Consider the following 17,481-nt stretch of genomic DNA (forward strand, 5'->3'; position numbering starts at 1 on the left):
CTGGATTGGTGGTCTCCTGGGGGCCTTTGTGTCTGGGCTTGAGGGGGGGGGGGGCGGGCCGCGAGAACGCGAGAGCGCGAGTGGGCGGGGCACGGGCGGGAGAGGGCGAGAGCGGTACTTCCTGGCCCGGTGCTGTCCGGTCCGGCCTGCCTGCGTAGCTTCCCAGAGCCGCCGGGCCAGAAGCCGGCTCCGGTCTACCCCGTAAACCCTGCCCGGCCTCGTCGCCTCCGAGCCCCCGCCCGGCAGCCCCGAGTGCCGCCCCAGTTCCCTAACTCCGCGGGTGATAACAGCGCCCAAGTAAGCGCGGCCATCCTCCGTTCGCGGCGGCGTCTCCGGGTCTTCGCCTCGGACCCGCCGTCCCCGACGGGGCCCGAGTTCGGGCCGCTCGCTTTCCTGGGGCTGGGACTGAGTTGCTGCTCTCGCGCCCCAGGAAAAGGTGGCCGCGCCTCACCCGAAGGGCAGCGGCCCATCTTACAGGTACGGGCCGTTTTTGAAATGAGTACTCTCTGAACTCTTTGATCCCGTATGTTTGGATCAGGTTCCTGCGCTTTTTTTTAAAGTCAATTCATGACTTGGTCTTGAGGAACTTGGGGTCTGGAAGAAAAGAAGCCGAAAATAGCCGAAGGGATCAATATGTATCACTTCCGGTCACTTCACCTGTGTCCCTGAAGGTATAGTCTTTCTTTCTAAAAGTACAGTTTTAAGATACGATTTTTGTTGTCTTTTTTTTTTTTTTTTTAATCTATTTCTTCTCTCCTACTTCACATTCTTTAAAAAAATAACTCTTCGGGTCCGGAGGTTTAGCTCAGTGGTTCCACCGCCTGCCCTGCAAGGGAAAGGTCCCGAGTTCTATCCTCGGTACCAAAAAACAAAACAACATAAAAAACCTCCTCCTTGACCTCGTTCTCATTCCCTTGCTGCAGACTCCCTGAAAAGCAGGCCACCCCAGCACCTCCCTTGCCCGGTTGGACCAGCTCTGCCACACTCTGCGCAAGGCCTCCCCTGAGCACGAGAATGTCAGCTGCTGCCAAATCCCACGGGCCTCTCAGCCCATCTCCATCGCAGCACCATTCACTAAGGTTCCACTGTGCCTCCTCTTTTCTCCAGGTACACGACCATCCTTGTTCCCCTCATCTGGCTCCCATCACTGCCGTGAGGTCAGCTGTCACCTGTGGTTCTGAGCCCAGCCTGTACCTGTGGGACCCAGGCCCACTTCCTGATTCCCTTGTCCCCACAGCTCAAGGGCCTTGCAGCACGTGAAGCTCAAAGTGCCTAAGGCCAGCACTGATCACTGAGCTCTTGCTCTTGTCCCTTCTGATTTCCCCCCTGTGCCTGGGGGGACCACCTCTGGCCTCATGTGCTGGGCTCGGCCCAGTTCAGCTCTTGCTTGCTCACCTCCAGACCCCACATCCAGGCAGTGACGTTGAGGGAGTGGAGACTCTCTGTTATGTTCCAGATCTAAAATGTCCCCAGAAGTCTCACAAATACAGAAATGATTGGATAGTGGATGCGCTATACTCATCAGTGGTTTCATCCAAGGATGAGTTCCTGGCTGAATATGCTGTTAGGGAGGGAGGGCCTGTTTGGAGGCAGGGCACTTCGGAAATGGTCTGGAAGGGTATATTCTTGTCCTGTTTCCTGGCTGCCATGGATTGAGCAGCTCTCCTCTGCCATGCTGTTTCTGCCTTGGAGCCAGCTGACCATGGACTGAATCCTCTGAAACGCGAGCCAAAGTGAATCTGTCCTCCTGGGAGTTCCAGGCATCAGTGGCTGATAGCCTTGCTGTGATGCTCTTTCCATTCCACTGCTGTGCTGGGTCCCATCATTTCTTGGCCTCTGTTTTCCTTCCAAAGCATTACACACAGGCTGCTGCTCTACCCTCACTCTCCTGGGCCTGGCTGACCCGCTGCAAGCCTTGCCTCAGCTTGTGCCTGCCGTTCTCTTGCAAAGGTCAGAAAGATGCATTTGAATAGCAGCATGTTTTTACACATTACATATTTTATGTGTATGTGTGTGTGAACACTGGTAGAAACACATAATCTGTACAAGCTATTATTCAATATTTTCATATCATCTGGTCCAGAAGTGGGACTTTGCAAACTGATGTAAGTCTAAAAAAAAAAATAGGGGAGGAGATGACATCTGAGAAGTTGAAGATTTTCATAAAACTCCTCTATAGCCTGTCATGGGCTGAATGTGTCTCCCTAAAATCCATACAGGGAAGCCCTGTATTTGGAAGCAGGGCCTTTGAAGAGAGGAAGTTAAATGAAGTCGGGAGGGGTTTGCCCCATCCAACAGGAACGCTGTGCCTATGAGAAGACACCAGAGTGTGCGTGTTCAGAGGTGTTGATGTGAGGACCAGCTGAGGAGAAACCACACCTGCAACTCCTTTGTTACTGTCTTCTGAGAGTGGATTTTTATCTAGGGTTTGTTAAAAAAACCCTATATCAGGGCTGGGGATTTAGCTCAGTGGTTCTGCCATCTGACTCGTCAAGTGCAAGGACCCAAGTTCGATTCCAGGTACCAAAAAAAAAAAATGTTAAAAAAAAAAGCCCTACATCAGAAGAATTAAGAGATAAAAGTTCAGAAGGAAAAACAAATGACTTTATTGGAAAAAGGGAGAGAAATGAGATAGATAGCTACCTTGTCAGGTAAGGTAGGAGTCTGGAGCCAGAACCCAGGGTCTTCGTTCTTAGCCTCTTCTATTACATGGCAGGAAAGGGACTCTCCTCCCTGGGAGTTGCTGTAAGTTGATTGGCTATTTTGGGCTCTGAGACCCCTGATTTGACCATTTCCCATCCGTCTACATTTTTGGACGAGCGCTTCTGTGGTTCCTTTGTGCTGTCAGGGCCTTATCTTGTGAGATTTACAGCAGAGCCCCACATTCAAGGACAGGTTAGCAAAAAGAGATACATGTACATTTTAGTGTATTAATATGGTGAGAAAATAACAAAATACGTATGTACTTATGTGTGGATGTGTGTCTAGGTCTTAGTGTATATTTTATATACTGAGTTTTTTAAAGAATCAAGCCCCCTCCCCACTTGTTTCTTTGTGTGTTTAATTGGAGGTAGAGGGAGGAGGGAATGGAGCCAGGGCTCAGAGGAGTGAGCACTGCTTACCCGCCCTCACTTTGTTTTCTTAGCTACTCTCTCTAGCAGAGGTTTAACTCTTTATTTGCTGGAAACCTCACTGAGGCCCTTTCACTTTTCCTACCTGCCCCCAACTCTCCCTACACCTTGATCTTGGGCCTCCAGTTTCCAGACTGAGAGACCAAATGTCTGTGTTTAAGTTGCCCAGTGCATTTAAATTTTCTCATGGTAACCCTGCCTTAAACATAGCCTAAGACCGAAGGAACTGGCGTGGGCGTGTGTGTGCGTGTGTGTGTGTGCGCGCGTGATGCATACTAGAAAGTACTGAGGTACACCCCCAGCCTGAACTGGCACTTGTGTGTGTGGGCGCACATGGTTACAGGGATTGAAGCCAAGACTTCACACTTACACCCCAGCCCTTTTTTATTTTTTATTCCTCGCTAAATTGCGCAGACTGTGTTCAACCTTGTGCTTGGCCACCTCAGGCTCCCAGGGTGCTGGGATTACAGGCGTGTGCCACCACACCCCGCCTGAACTGGCACTTTTTCTAAGGTACCACAGTTTAAAATGTGTAAAGATATGAGGAAATCTGTAAGGGTTTCTGATATGAGGAAGAGAAAGGGATTTAGATCAAGTAGGGACAGTTGTTGGTTCTAGTCACAGACAAGGCTGAAAAGAAGAGAGGCCTTGGCCCACGGGGACCAGAGAGGTGAGAAGTTTGCGGCCCATGGATCAAGATGGCATGACCACCCTGTGCTCGAGGCACGATAGAGGACAGAGGTTTTGTAGTAGAACTGGGCTTAGGAAACACCAGGCAGATCAAAGAACAAGCTCGCTTTGCCGTGAGGATCTCTTGGTACCTTTATGAGCTCCATGAAGCTCCTGGCAGGTGAGTGAGCAAACGGCACTTCTCAGACTTATTCTATCCTGCGCTCCCTCCGTGAGGCGCAGTGCTCATGATGCTGTCTTGCATCACATTGCTGGCGCTGACGGAACACAGGGAACTTGGCTACCTTGAAGGAATTCTGCAACATGTGGCAGACAGACGGGAGCCAGGACTCAGTAATGCTTGTGCAGCTGTGCTGCCCCAGGGAGAGGCTATGCCATAATGGCTGAGAAGTGTGACCCTGCCACACTAGTATGTTAAAACCGTAGCCCACTGTGTGATGGCATTTGGAGACAGAGGCTTTGGAAGGTGATGAGGTAAAAATGGTGTTATATGATGAGCCCACCATGAGATTATTGTCTTTACAAGAAAGCCAGCTGTCACATCATATTTTTTTTTTGGTACCAGGAATCGAACTCAGGACCTTGTGCTTGCGAAGCAGGTGGCAGCACCACTGAGCTAAGTCCCCAGGCAAAAAGCCAGCTGTTGTGACATCCCTCTGGGAGGCTGAGGCAGGACGATCTCTAGTTTAAACCTAACCTGGGCAACTTAGACCCTGTCTCAAAAAAGACAAAGGCTAGGGATGTAGCTCAGTGTGAAGGCTGGTTCAATCGAACAAGAAGAAAGACATCAGTGCCCTCCCCTCCCCCATGTGCAGTCCCAGTGAGCAGGTGCCCTGGGCAAGCCTGGAAGCGGGCCTCTTCAGATAACTGCCTTGGGGCTCAGGGACATCCATTTTCCAGAGCTGTGAGAATTAAGTGCACAGTGCCCCAGTCCGTGGTGCCTTGTGGGTTTTTTGGTACCTGGGATCAAACTTGGGTCCTTGTACTTTCAAGGCTGGTGGTGGAACCACTGAGCTAAATCCCGGTCCCTGTGGTGCCTTGTTACGGCAGCCCGAGCTCAGGCAGTAGCTCTGGACCTCATCAACTGATCTTGGCTCGACCCCCAGCCTCGCCAGGCTTCAGTTCCCTCATGATCTGAATCAGGTCAGCAAGAGAGAGCCTGTCACCACTGGTGACTTTGCAGGTTTCATGCAAGAACATGTGTGGGGGCACGCAAGGGCGAGCACTCAGCACAGTGGGCCCCAATGCAGGAGCACTCTGCCTCATGTTACACACAGAAGCAGTTTACCCTAAAGTGGCTTTCCCCACTGTGTTGTGCTGTTTGTGAGACAGGATCTTGCTATGTAGTTCAGGTAGACTCATCAGGCCAACTGTTGCGATTGAGATCTTAACGACACGGCCCCCAGAGCCTCAGATGGTAAAAAGATAGGAAGGACTTGGGAAGATGACTGGATGATAGAGACGCTAGACTCACCCACTGATGAGCTCATAGCTAAATGTGCTCCTAGGGCCTGATGAAAGGTGGGTCGCTGGGAGCATGACCTGGAAGGGTGTATTCCTGTCCCCAGCTCCACCCTTCTGCTTCCTAGCTGCAATGGGTGATCAGCTTACTTCCACCATGCCATTCTACCTTGAAGGAAACCAACCATGGACTGAGCCCACTAAAACTGTGAGCCAAAATAAACCTCTCCTTTAAGTTGTAGGCATCAGGTATTTTGTTCCAGTGATGAGAAAGTGACTGATACACCAACCCAGCAAGCCCAATGAGGCCACTTTCATGATCTCAGTCATTTGCAATTTAAGATCCTCTCCTGGGGCCGAGGATTTAGCTCAGTGGTTTCGCTGCCTGGTGCACAAGCACAAGGACCTGAGTTTGATCCCCGGCACCAAAAAAAAAAAAAAAAGTGGACTAGGGGTGTAGCTCAGTGGGAGAGGGCTTGCTTAGCCTGAGGCCCTGGGTTTGATCCCCAGTCACACACACACACACACCCACCCACCCCTTTCTGGCTACATGAAGACAACACAGAAAATGACAAAGAGCTTTATTTCAGGTCACTGTTCTGGTTTCATCTAGCTATTGCTAATAACCTAATGAAGTGTTTGTATCTTGATTCCTGAACTGTTCAACATGTCAACAGTCAGAAACACAGCAGCTAAAGGAGTAAGCAAGTAGCTTTTCTTTAAAGGCCAGAGGGCACACCAGGAGGGCAGCCTACCTGTCTGCTTTGGAGTCTCCCTAGTCCCAAGGGAAGAAGCCAGGCAGGAGGCTGACCCAGCACCCTCATCTGCAGCTTTGTCTTCCCTGGATCTCTCCAGGGGAGTGAGGAAAGAAAATTTTGTTTTCCTATTCTTCAAAATGGAAGGCCTTCAAATCAACCGAAGTTTGCAAAACAAAAGACTTGAAAAGCAACACTGGGAGCACAACTGTCTCCCACAGGTGTTTGTTTCCACAGCTCACTGTCATTTCCCTTGACCGACTGTCAAGATTTCTTTCATCTTTCACAATGTTAGAATGAGGAAGAATTGGGCCAGGGATTTAGCTCAGTGGTGCCGCCGCCTGCCTTGCAAGCACAAGGCCCTGAGTTTGATCGATCCCCGGTACCAAAAAAAACCCGAAAAATTAGTGGAACTAGAACAGGGAAAAATCTACCCCTGTGGAATCTAAGCCTCACACATCACTCCAGTGAGAACAATACCACCACCAGCACCTCCTGGCCCGCACTCTACCCACTCCCAGTCCCTGTCCACACCCTAGGGATTGCAGTCCCCAGGGGCCAAGACCATGAAACAGGGCCCTGAAGACTTATGACTGGAGCTGCTGGGGCTCCTCAGGGGGCAGCCGGGGCTGGCACTGTGGGCACCACCAGGTGAGCCTCTGGAGGCCACCAGGGGGCCCAAAGGCCTCCTTTAGGACCTGATGCCCCGCTGGACACTGCTCCTTCTGGTAGACCTGTGTGCGCCGCTGCTGGCCCTGGAACTTGCCCCGAAGCCAGTCTGTACTGAACTCTACCACGTGCTCCACAAGGGTCTCCAGACATGAGGCACTCAGAAACGAGCCGAGAGACAGGGGGTGGATCCGGGCTTTGTACAAGGCTTCATTCTTGATGATGTTCCCTGAAACAAAGCCGAGAGAGGATGAGAAAGGAAAACCCACACTCGGCATGATGAAACCACAAAAAGTCAACAGCAAACTGGGGCTGTCGAGCCAGCAGCAGGATACCAGGGAGGCTCCAGCTCGGTCACACACTGGGGCTCCTGGGCAGGGCAGCAGGGTCCGAGCCCATTCTCTGTAAGGTGGCCCTGAAGGGCGCTGTGAGGATGAAATGAACGACCACCCACACGTGGCTCAGGTCATGGCAAAGAGAACGTGCAGGATTCTGGTGCCCGACTTCCCGGACTGGAACCCCGACTGGGCCCCAATCCTATCACACAGCCCTGGCCAGTCCCTCAGCTTCTTCAGGCTCCAGCAACCTCAGCTGTAAGGCAGGGATCACTTTGGTTTCTGTGAGTAGTAAGCGGGAATTCACCAAAACATGCTGCGCAGTGGTGGTAGAGAGAACTCAATATGTACTAACTGCTATGTAAAGCCAGGCTCGCTGCCTGGAACACACAGTTTAGCCTACACCTGCCGCACTTCCGTGGGACAGCCTGGATCCCTTCCTCGGACTCCATGCTCTCCAAAACGTCCCTGCAGTGCTCTGTAACCTTTCCCGGCACTTTCACAGTCTACCCTGGCTGCAGAGGACTGGAAGGCCTGCTGTGATTGCCCAGGGACCTCCCGCAGGACAGCAGGCGAGGGGCCGGAGGGCGAGCATTCGCATCGTTGCTGGGGACAGATGAATGAAATGACTGCTCTTTGCAAGAATCCCACGAACCCACTCCCCGTTACAAAATTTCTCTGCAAAATCCAAAGGCAGGCTGCCTGGACTCAGTGGGGCAGCAGTTCTGCACAGATTCTTCCTCTGAATTAAGGGGGGCTAACAAGCGCCCATCCTGCGAACGGCGGAGAGGCCCTGGGAGCCGGACACGCCAGTTGCGACTGACGCTGGCTGCTCTGCCAATGTCACTGTGCTCTCAGCACCCACTGCTCAGAAGCCTCTCACTCCTCCAGCACAGGGACTCGGTGGTTCTCAGGTGAAAACGCACAGCCCACGCTGGAGGGCCAGGCCTCGCAGTACCAGGCCCTCAGGGGCAGCTACGCCTGCAGCAAATCAGTCTTGCACATGGAGGGGATTTTGTCCTTACTGGCTTACCCTACTGCTTCAGCTACCAATTAGGATGCACATATTGCTATGTTGCAGTAAAAACAATGGCTTTTTCTCAGTTCTGGGGATTGAACTCAGAGCCTCTGCAATGAGCTATGCATCCTCAGCCCTTCTTTATTATTTTGAGACAGGGTCTCACTAAGTCACTTAGTTGCCCAGGTTAGGCTTGAGCTTGCAATCCTCCTGCCTCAGCCTACCAAACTGAAGGGATTCCAGGTGTGTACCACCATGCCCAGTTTCACACCTGGCTGCACCCAGAGCTTTTAGAAGCCTAAGGTAGGCCTGGTGCCTGTCTGTGTGTTCACAGCAGCATCCATTAACAAAGCTGCACCTCTGTCAGTGAGTGGCAGGACTCCACTTCTCGGGAGACTCTGGCTCTGAACCTCCTATGTGCCAGGCACTGCAGCAGGCGGCTAAGAATACCAGCGTGTGTCATCCACCATGTCGCCTACCCCATGGACAGGGGTCCTGCTCGAGGGCAGCTGTCAGGTTTCCAATGGAAGTGGTAGGAAATCTGAAGCTGAGAGTAAGTTAGAAAGTGCCTAACTTAACTCAGTTTAAAAGCAAAGGAAGTAGTTGGGCATGGTGGTGCACACCTATAATCCCAGCTCCTCAGGAGGCTGAGGCAGGAGGATCACAAATGAAAGGCCAGCCTGGGCAACTCAGTGAGACCCTGCCTCCAAAATAAAATGTTGGGGATATACCTTAGTATTCCCTGGGCTCAATCCCCCATACCACTAAATAAGTAAATAGATAAATTTTTTTTAAAAGGGAAGCCAAAGGGACTAGGTGGCAACCTCAAGACCAGCTGCACACGGGGCAGGGGCAGGGGCAGGGGCAGGGGCAGGTCCTCAGGTCGAGATTCCCAGACAAGTGAGTTTACCATCAGCAGCTCTGCTGGGCTCATGCCTCCCACTGCTCCTACCTAACCCTGAGAAGTATCGCTGGTCCAGCAGCGTGTAGCACACAGGCTGCGGCCGACCCAGAGCCTCCAAAGCCTGTCCTCGGTGGAACTCTTCAGATAAGATGTCACGGCAGGGTTCAATCGCTGGGGCAAGGCTCCAAGACATCTGACAGCTATAAAAGGCCAGGAATCCACCGCCACCAAAGTGCAGGACCAGCCTGGGGAGGAAGGAGAGATTATAGAGATGTACAGCTGTCACCAGGCAGAGCACACGCACATACAGCTGGCCAGGTCCTGGGGACACACAGCTCCCATTCACACCCAGGTTGTGCCAGGTCCAGCTCCAGCAGTGCCTCTCTGATCACCCTGAGAAGGAAGTTAAGGTCCCCAAGAGAAGAGGGATGGGCTTTGTCAGAATCAAAAACACCTCAGGGCTAAGTAGAGCAACCAAAGGAAAGCACACAGTACTTATGTGACTCACTCCTCTCCCGGACTGCAGCACTGCATGTTTATAGACGAACACTGGGCAAGCAAAGAAGTCCAATGTTCAGGGTGCGAGGCTATGTGAACGAACAGAGATGTGGGGCCGCTGGTGCGGAACAGAAACCGTGTGAAGGACACAGCACCTGGGCGGGGCTAGGATAACTCGGAAGACACGCACGCCTACGCCCCAGCCAGCGACGCCAAGGACAGCAGAAAGCTTAACAGTGATGGGGGAATAATGGCTTACTTGGCGAGCGCCGCTAACCTGACAGGACCGCCTCCACATCTGGAGGAGAAGCCAGGGCCCTGGGCCCACAGAGCCCGGGGGCCGGCGGGACTTCGGCAGACTCAGCAACGGGGTGGACATGACGGACGGAAGAGAGGCAGCGAGCGGAGAGTTAACAGACTCGCCGGAGAGGTGCGAGAGTGGGCCAAGGAGCCTGAATTTGATGGCATTAAGAAATGCCATTTAGGGCCAGGGATTTAGTTCAGTGGTTTCACTGCCTGCTGCGCAAGTGCCAAGGACCCAAGTTCGATCCCCGGTACCAAAAAAAAAGTGCCATTTGACCCCTCCATTTCCCTTCTAGGCCTCTTCCAGAAGGAGTGAAAGACATCACATTACAATGATACTAATTTAAATATTTGATGGTTATTCAATAGTAGATAATATACAAGCTTAAAGATAATTACCAGCAGAATGAAGGTGAAAAACAAGGCATCCAAATTAGCAGGGGTAGGAAAAAGAAGAAATTTAATAAATCCAACTGAAGTAAGAAAAAGAAAGTACAATAGGGAACAAAACCCCAATGCCAGTGGCTACATTTCAGAACAGAGAGTCTACATTTGAGTCAAAGAGAAACAAAGGCCAGCAAATTCTCGGTTTTTACCTAAAATAAAGGAAAACTTAAGTGTAAAAACATGCTGCAGAGCGGGGATTTTAGCTCAGTGGTTGCACTACCTGCCTCGCAAGCACAAGGTCCTGAGTTCCATTCCCGGTATCAAAAAAAAAAAATGCTGCAAACTAAGCATAAACACTCATCCCTACCAGGACCTGCAGGACACGGAAACAGCAGGAGAGGCCTACCGGGCGGGTTCACACAGGACAGAAGAGCTTGGGACCATGGGGAGGAGCTCACCAACCCACCACACTCTGGGGGCCGCCACAGCTCCTCTTCCGGAGACTGACACAGTAAGTAAACGAAAAGCAAGCAAAGAGAGAACTGCTCTGTTCCTGCCGTTCACGGAATGTTCTGGTCTTAATGATCACACAGTCTTCACTGAGGTAAAATATGACCAGAGGCCAACGCTGTGTTTGGCTGCAAATCCTAATAAACACCAAACGGAGAAAATGTACAGGCTGTGGTCTCTGACTAGAGCCCAGGAACAGTTTTAAAACTAACAAAAAAATACCGTAAATGCCAGAACACTTGGATGGTAGGCAATGACTCCATGCAGAAAAAGGACATTAAGCTAGTAGTGTTATTTATACTGAAAGACCAGAGCAGATATACTCAGGGGAGCCTCATACAGAAACAAGAGGGGCCGCAAACTCTAAAATGGGGAAAATGAGAAATGAAACATAGTGTAACAAGAAGAGATTTAAAAATCAGGGAATGATGCCGTGGGCAGGACAGCTCCTCCAGCTGGTGACCATCCAGAACTCAGAGAGGGCTTCCTGGGGACTCTGAGAAGGCCACTGCATCACGAGGACATGCGTTTAACCCTAGAGCTTGCACACTGAGCTACATCCCTAGCCTCTTTTTTAAGAAATATTTTTTGAGACAGGGTCTCGATAAATTGCTAAATTGCCCAGGCTGGGCTTGAATTTATAGTCTTCCTGTCTCAGCCTCTCAGAGTGCTGGGATTACAGGAATGCACCGCCATGCCTAGATAGAACATCTAAAATTGACTGTCCCTCCTCCTCTGGCTATTTGCTTGGGTGAGTATAAAGCTTAGAACTGCAGTCATCTCTTGCTGCTGATCGAAGGACAAAACTGAAGTGTGGGAGAGCACAAAGCCAGGAGTCCCAGGATAGGAAGCCAGAGCCTGGGAGACCCCAACCCAAAGCCACCTTGTCCAACCTTCAGGGAGGTGAGCCCTCGGCCCCTGGGGTCTGCACAGCCAGGCATCGCGGGCCCTACACCCTCCTTAAGAAATGGAGCTCCAAACGCTTCCTCCAGAAAGAAAGAAGACACTACTTAGGAAACAGAGAAGTCATGTGACTCTGGGGTCCAAGGGGCCTATTTAGTAAAAGGAAAAATTCATGAGTGACCAAGAAAAAGCTCTGACCATTGACTATGAGAAAATTAAAAATCTCAAAGTGCCAAACACAGAGGTTATCAGACTTAATGTCCAAAAGCTTCAACGCACTGATTAAAAGTCCCGAGTGGCCCAGTGCTGGTGAGAACTCAGGTGAGCCAGTGCTTTGAGCTTCAGAATATTCTCTCTGGGAATTAATCCCAAGGAAATAACCCTCAATACAGAGCTTTATGCACAAAGACTGTGTTCTCAACACCCATGGATTAAAAAGTAGGCAAAGTCTCTGTCCTTAAAATCAGAGTGCACAAGACATGAAATGCGGTTCAAGGTTCTCTACCTCACAGTGCCACCTGGGATGGACTCACCCCTCTCTGCGCTCCGCTGAGAGTTTCCACTCCGTCTCAGGTGTAGCTAGTCTGCCTATTATGGGTGAGCAGCTCAGCAGGCCAGACACCCCAGTGCGACCCCCAGCTCAGTGCCACACCCGCTCACAGTGGGGCGTCACAAGACCCCAGCTGCCGCTGCTCTACCTGGGCATGGGATCCCTCCAGTCTCCTCTCTTGTTGGGTTTCTTCGCTCTGGAGAAATCGTTCACCCAGACGCTGCCAAACAAACCAAAGTGGACCTGCAGCCACCTGGGGGCCCCTGCTGTAAGGCTGTCCCCCACCAGCCCATCAGGACCACCAGGGCCCCTGGGAAGCAGCCCTGCGGACAGGGAGGATCCGTCACAGGTATTCTGTGCATTGGGCTCTGGCGCTGGGCCCACGGTTGCTTCTCTGCGAGCTCGTTTCTGCAGAGGTTCTGGTTGGGGGCTGCTGCCAGGGGCCCCGACTTCTTCATCTGTATCCACATCTGCATCAAATCTAAGGAACAATTTCTTTCCATGCACCTAGGGGAAAACGAACACAAGGGTAAGCCAGCCAGACCCACATGGGCTGAGGGCTGTGCAGATAGGCACCCGAATGCCCCTCCACGTGGCCCAGAGGGTCCCCAGACTGAGGGTTTGGGACTGGCCTTCGCTCATCTGCTCCAGTGGGACTTGGTACACAGCTGTGCAGTGACTAGAAGCAACTGGAGGAACTCAATTAGAGGAGACCTGCGCCAGACAGATGCCCACCCTCGAGAACCTGGGCAGCTGTTCCCAGTGTTTTCAGAGATCAGCCAAGAAATAACTGTGAGCTGCCATTCACTTATTCAACTCATACTACATTTTCTATGCTAACAGGAACAGCAAGAGCGCAAAATGACTTCAGCTAAAGACAACACATTTCAAGATCCAGCTGCCCGCCCATCCCTCCAGAAAACCGGGCTTGACAGCAACAATAGGCACACGGGAATTCACAATCAAACACAACCTCTGTGCAGTGACACTCTGAGTGCCAGCTCTGACAGGTGCACTGACACACACTGGGGGTCCAGTAACAGGGCCCTAGACCTGCCTCTGCAGGTCCTACCCTGGAGGGTGGGAGATCAGGGCCCCTAACTTGAGTTCCCTAGGCCTCAGTTTCCAAACGTCCCAACTATGGTCAAGTCTGAGACCTCGCTCAGTCTTAACAGAGAATGGCTTTATACCTACGGAGCGGAGCAGAGGGGATGCAGGGCAGGTGGAAGAGGACTGGCATCAGCTGAGTGCTGACCATGAGTCCAGCATGATCTACTTCCCACAGAGCTTTCCGCAGGCAGGTAGCTTACTGTACAAAGACTCTACAGCTAAGCAACTGCACACAGCGAAGCAGCAGCCAAGTGCACCGAGTCAGTCTGCAGACATTCACCCCAAGCCTCCCGCATTCTGGGTGCTATGAGAAGCACTGGCAACACAAGCTAGCCGAGGACGTGGCCACTTGAAGGACAAAGTCAGTAGTGAGGATGCATGGAGGGACCGAGGGGCATCCGGGAAGCACAGGATAAGCCAGCTGGGTGGCTCCTCAGAGGAAGGGGTGAGAATCCAGAGATGGATTAGGAACTGCCACAGAAAACTGAGGGGCAGGGGTGAGGAGACAAAGGCAGACCCTGCCCACGGTGGGAGCAGCATGTGGCCACCATAGCCAAGGAGTACCTGGGCTGCCAGTGGCTGGGACAATGGAAGTCAGACCTGGGCTGGGCACAGAGGCTAGAAAAGCAGGCAGGCTCAGGCCAGAGAGCCCCGAGAGCCCCTGGAAGGATGAAGATGCCTGGCTTTGAACTCAGATCCACGGTGCTCTTTCCTGGCTTCCCCACTGGCCTGAGATCAAACGTGGATTTTGGCCCAAGGTGCCCATGAGGCACAGCTGGGGTAATCAGGATCCCTGCAGACTCTGAATGGGGTCCCTGGCTCACGATCTCCACCGTGATGCTCACTTCCGGCTGGGAAACATCAGACTGAAGGACCAGGAGCTGCATGGAGTCCCAGCGTGGCTGTCCTGGGCTCAGGGAAAGGACAGCATGAGACGTCTTGGGACAGATTCCAGGGGCGATACAGATGTGCTGAGTGGCAGGGCAGCCCATCGCCAGGGCGTGCTGAACTCACCTGTGTGTCCTGAAGCCACAGAGACTGCAGGCTGGCAGGACACAGCTTTTTACTGCTGCCCCCTGTCCTGACCACCTGCTGGCCCATGAAGGCAGAGACCAGATGGTGAAACTTCCTCACAGACGGCCCTTCTGGCATCCCTGTGGAGAAACCGGCAAAGGAGGCTACTACTTACCCCTTTCTGATGGTGCCAAGCTCCAAGCAGCCATTTTTTGCACCAACTTTAAGAGTACATATGGCCACTCCGGGTGTGGTGACATATACCTGTAATCTCAGTTACGCAAAGGCTGAGGCAGGAGGATCAAGAGTTTAGCAAGACCCTGTCTCAAAATAAAAAGGGCTGGGGATGTAGCTCACTGGTGGGGCAACCCTGGGTCTCAGCCCTCCCACCACATTAAAAGAGAAAAGTATATATGGCCACAGAGAGCGGCAGTGGCAGCAGCTACTACAGGTGTGGGCCAGCCTCAAGAGAATGCATCCTGTCCAGCCCTGCCGCCTTCATCCATGCTGCAAACACCTACTGAGCACCAACAGTGTACCAGGTGTCACAAGGCCATTGCCCGCCTTGGCAACCTCCTTGGGAGGTGGCCCTTGTTAGGTCTGGCCTGGACTGTGGACTCCTCCAGGCTTTCTCTTTTTGGTACCGAGGATCGAACTCGGGACCTTGCGCTTGAGAGGCAGGCGAAGAAACCACTGAGCTAAATCCCCAGCCCCTCCTCCAGGTTTTCTGACCTCCCTCCTCGAAGCACTTACTGTACCCCTCGGGCCTGAATCCCCAGGACCACCCCTTGGGTGGGGGAGACGTGCGTGAGACTGCAGAGCTCAGAACCTGCCCAGTGCAGACCCCAGCCAGGCCGGTTCCGGGTAGGAAGGGCAGGTCCAGCTTATCCACAATTATCCCCGACCACGCGGACACAGCGGGCCCCTTTCAGTGCCTCGCTGGGCGAACCGCGCCCCTTTCCGCCCTGCCCCGTCACCCAGGCGCACTGAGAGCCCCGTGTGAGGAGCTCTGGGTGGGCTGCACCCCCACTTCTCGGGGCGGGCCTCCCTGCCTCACCCAGGACACCACTGAACCGCCGGCTTCCTCAGCAGCCAAGACTGAGTCCCGGTGAGGAGGGACCCACCTGGCAGGCGGGAGCTATGTTACTCCGGTGGCCGAACAACACGTTGCACAACGCTGGCGGCCCGCCACGCTCCGCAGGGCACGAATCTCGGCTGCTGCCCAGTTTCCTTCGGGCACAACCCGGCGAGGTCGCCAAGCCTGGGACCTGAGCCCAGCCGCGTGCTCCCCCGGGCGGGTCACTCGGCTGGGGGCGCCTGCAGGGACCGCGCCTCCGATTCTGCCTGGTGCGGGCGCAGGGGCAGGGCGAAGGAATCGTGGTAAACTGAGAAAAACATCCCCGCCCGGGGTGCGTACGTCCCGAGACGCTCACTTGCCCTTGATTGGCCTCTGCGGACGTAAACAGTCGGACCACGCGGCGAACGTGCGCGGCGCCTCTGCTGGGCGAGACCACGGGACCCTTGGGCGGGGGCGGTGCCTCGCGGAGCTCCGCCCCCGCGTGGCGGAGGCAGGGCTGGCGGGCGGGGGCGGAGCCGGCTCCTCCTCCCGCCCCGGGGCCGGGCTTGGAGGGGCGCTGGAGGAGGGCGGGCGAGATACTCAGCTGGGGACCCAAGGATCCTCCGGTTTTTGCTACTTTTTGAAGCAGCCCCGAAGTCCTCTTTCGTGTCTTTTAGTTGTGCTGTCCTGGCTGCCCCCATGTCCTGCATCCTTTCAGAACGTTGACCTCTCATGGTCATTTTGACTTTGGGGAAGAGCCAGAGGTCCCGGCTTCCAAACCTGGTGAGCAAGGTGGATGAAGACGCACTTCATGTTTTTTATTTGACAGAAATTGCCATAAACATTTCAATCAATTCAGGACATCGAGGAAGCCACAAAAAGACATGGAAAAGGACTTCCAGAACTGCTTCACAGTGGCAAGAACGATGAGATAAGAGTGTTTAAAGCAAGGGGGAGGATTTTGAGGGTAATTCATGGCACTGTGTTTTTTACTGTAACATTTATTTAACATTCACCATAACTTTTGATGACACCCAGGTCATGCAGGTGGCTCTAGCTTGTAGATTTCCGCTCCTTTGGAGAGGCAGGGGTAAGGTGTGGAAGCCCAGACTCTGGGGTCGGATATAGTTTGCATCTGACTCTGCAAATACTGGTCCTATGACCTTCAACAAGTGACTTACAAGCCGCGAGCTGTAGCTTCACGTGAGAAATGCGATTGTAAGGACGCGTGAATGTTTTCTGTGGCTAGAGAAAGCTATAGCAGTATCCAGTAGGCAGTGGTGCTCAATAAACGGCAGGTGCCTTTCATTGGCAACATTTGGGGCCGGTCTCGGAGAGCAGTTTGAAAACGCGGCTCGTCCTGGAGCTGGAGAGGGCGAGGAGAGCGCGGGCGCCCCCACATGGCGGGCGCGCCGACTACGTCCGCCTTCTAGTGAGGGCGGGCGGAGCGTGGGTTGGGCAAGTGCGCTGTGGTGGGATGAGAACATCTGGACCCTCAGATGATCGCGAAGACCCTCACCCTGATCTGCAGAGGAGTCAGGCGTGTTATCCTAACCTGGGCTTCTTTTTTCTTAGCAGGTTCAGTTTTCCTTGTCATTCGACTCTCTCAGGGCAACTGCAGGAGAGCTTAATGATCCTAGGTCCCCAGGTGCCTAGCAGAGTGACAGCGGTGTGCACAGCTCAAGCCGCACGAGCGCCCCCCCCCCCCGGAGCCGAGAGCAGCTCCGCGTGGTTTCATTGCTTGACTTCTGAGCCAAACAGGAAGGTTTGTTCTGGGCCATACTTGTCCCACCGAGCACCGGGGCACCCTAGGGTGGGGATTCTTAGCCAGGGGAATGTGAGAAGCTTCCAGAGTTCACGAAGCCCCTAACGTGATGCACGGTGTGTGAGATCTCGGGCTATGCGTCCCAGCCTGTGGAAAGTGGCACCGCTTTCGCGTGTTGGCAGAGAAGTCTCTTAATAAATAGGACATTGACCCAGACTGCAGTGATGAGCTTGGAACACTGAACACAGAGCCCTGCAGCCAGCCTCAGGCCATTCCGCTTGGTAACCTGCGGCGGCCCAAACTTGACAGTGCATCCAGGAAAGGAGAGAGGCTGCCAAGGTCACAGCGTGGATTTCGGAAAACAGCTGGGCCAAGGCACAACGCTGTGCTCCTCAGCGTCCCTGCAAAGCTGTCTTTGGTG

General features: G+C 53.3%; 1 protein-coding gene and 1 long non-coding RNA gene across 2 annotated transcripts; one reads left to right on the forward strand and one right to left on the reverse strand.

Annotated features, from left to right (window-relative positions):
• The first annotated feature begins 66 nt into the window (after nt 1-66).
• LOC147826860 (uncharacterized) lies at nt 67-10,822 on the forward strand. Its single transcript, XR_015453340.1, has 2 exons — nt 67-671; nt 924-10,822. It is a non-coding gene; the product is annotated as an uncharacterized LOC147826860 (long non-coding RNA).
• Nucleotides 5,849-15,762, reverse strand: Neil2 (nei like DNA glycosylase 2). The gene is made up of 5 exons (XM_004848458.3): nt 15,363-15,762; nt 14,239-14,378; nt 12,263-12,621; nt 9,012-9,208; nt 5,849-6,935 (listed from the first exon to the last, which is right to left on the reverse strand). Exons 2-5 carry the CDS (start codon nt 14,374-14,376, stop codon nt 6,625-6,627), a joined length of 1,005 nt encoding a protein of 334 aa, XP_004848515.2. The 5' UTR covers nt 14,377-14,378; nt 15,363-15,762; the 3' UTR covers nt 5,849-6,624.
• Between the last annotated feature and the right edge of the window lie 1,719 nt (nt 15,763-17,481).

Source organism: Heterocephalus glaber, unplaced genomic scaffold (assembly GCF_053883595.1).
Source record: "Heterocephalus glaber isolate CG9 unplaced genomic scaffold, H.glaber_assembly_v1.0 deba00001460, whole genome shotgun sequence".
Taxonomy (NCBI): Eukaryota; Metazoa; Chordata; class Mammalia; order Rodentia; family Bathyergidae; genus Heterocephalus; species Heterocephalus glaber.

Bases quoted from the DNA above. Each gene is read 5' to 3' on its own strand.
- Neil2 (XM_004848458.3), bottom strand. From the start codon at position 14,376: ATGCCAGAAGGGCCGTCTGTGAGGAAGTTTCACCATCTGGTCTCTGCC. The intron at 9,209-12,262 runs GTAGAGCAGCGG...CTTCCTCCCCAG, and splicing joins TGGAGGGATCCCATGCCCAG to GCTGGTCCTGCACTTTGGTG. The intron at 6,936-9,011 runs GTAGGAGCAGTG...GCTTTGTTTCAG, and splicing joins GCGATACTTCTCAGGGTTAG to GGAACATCATCAAGAATGAA.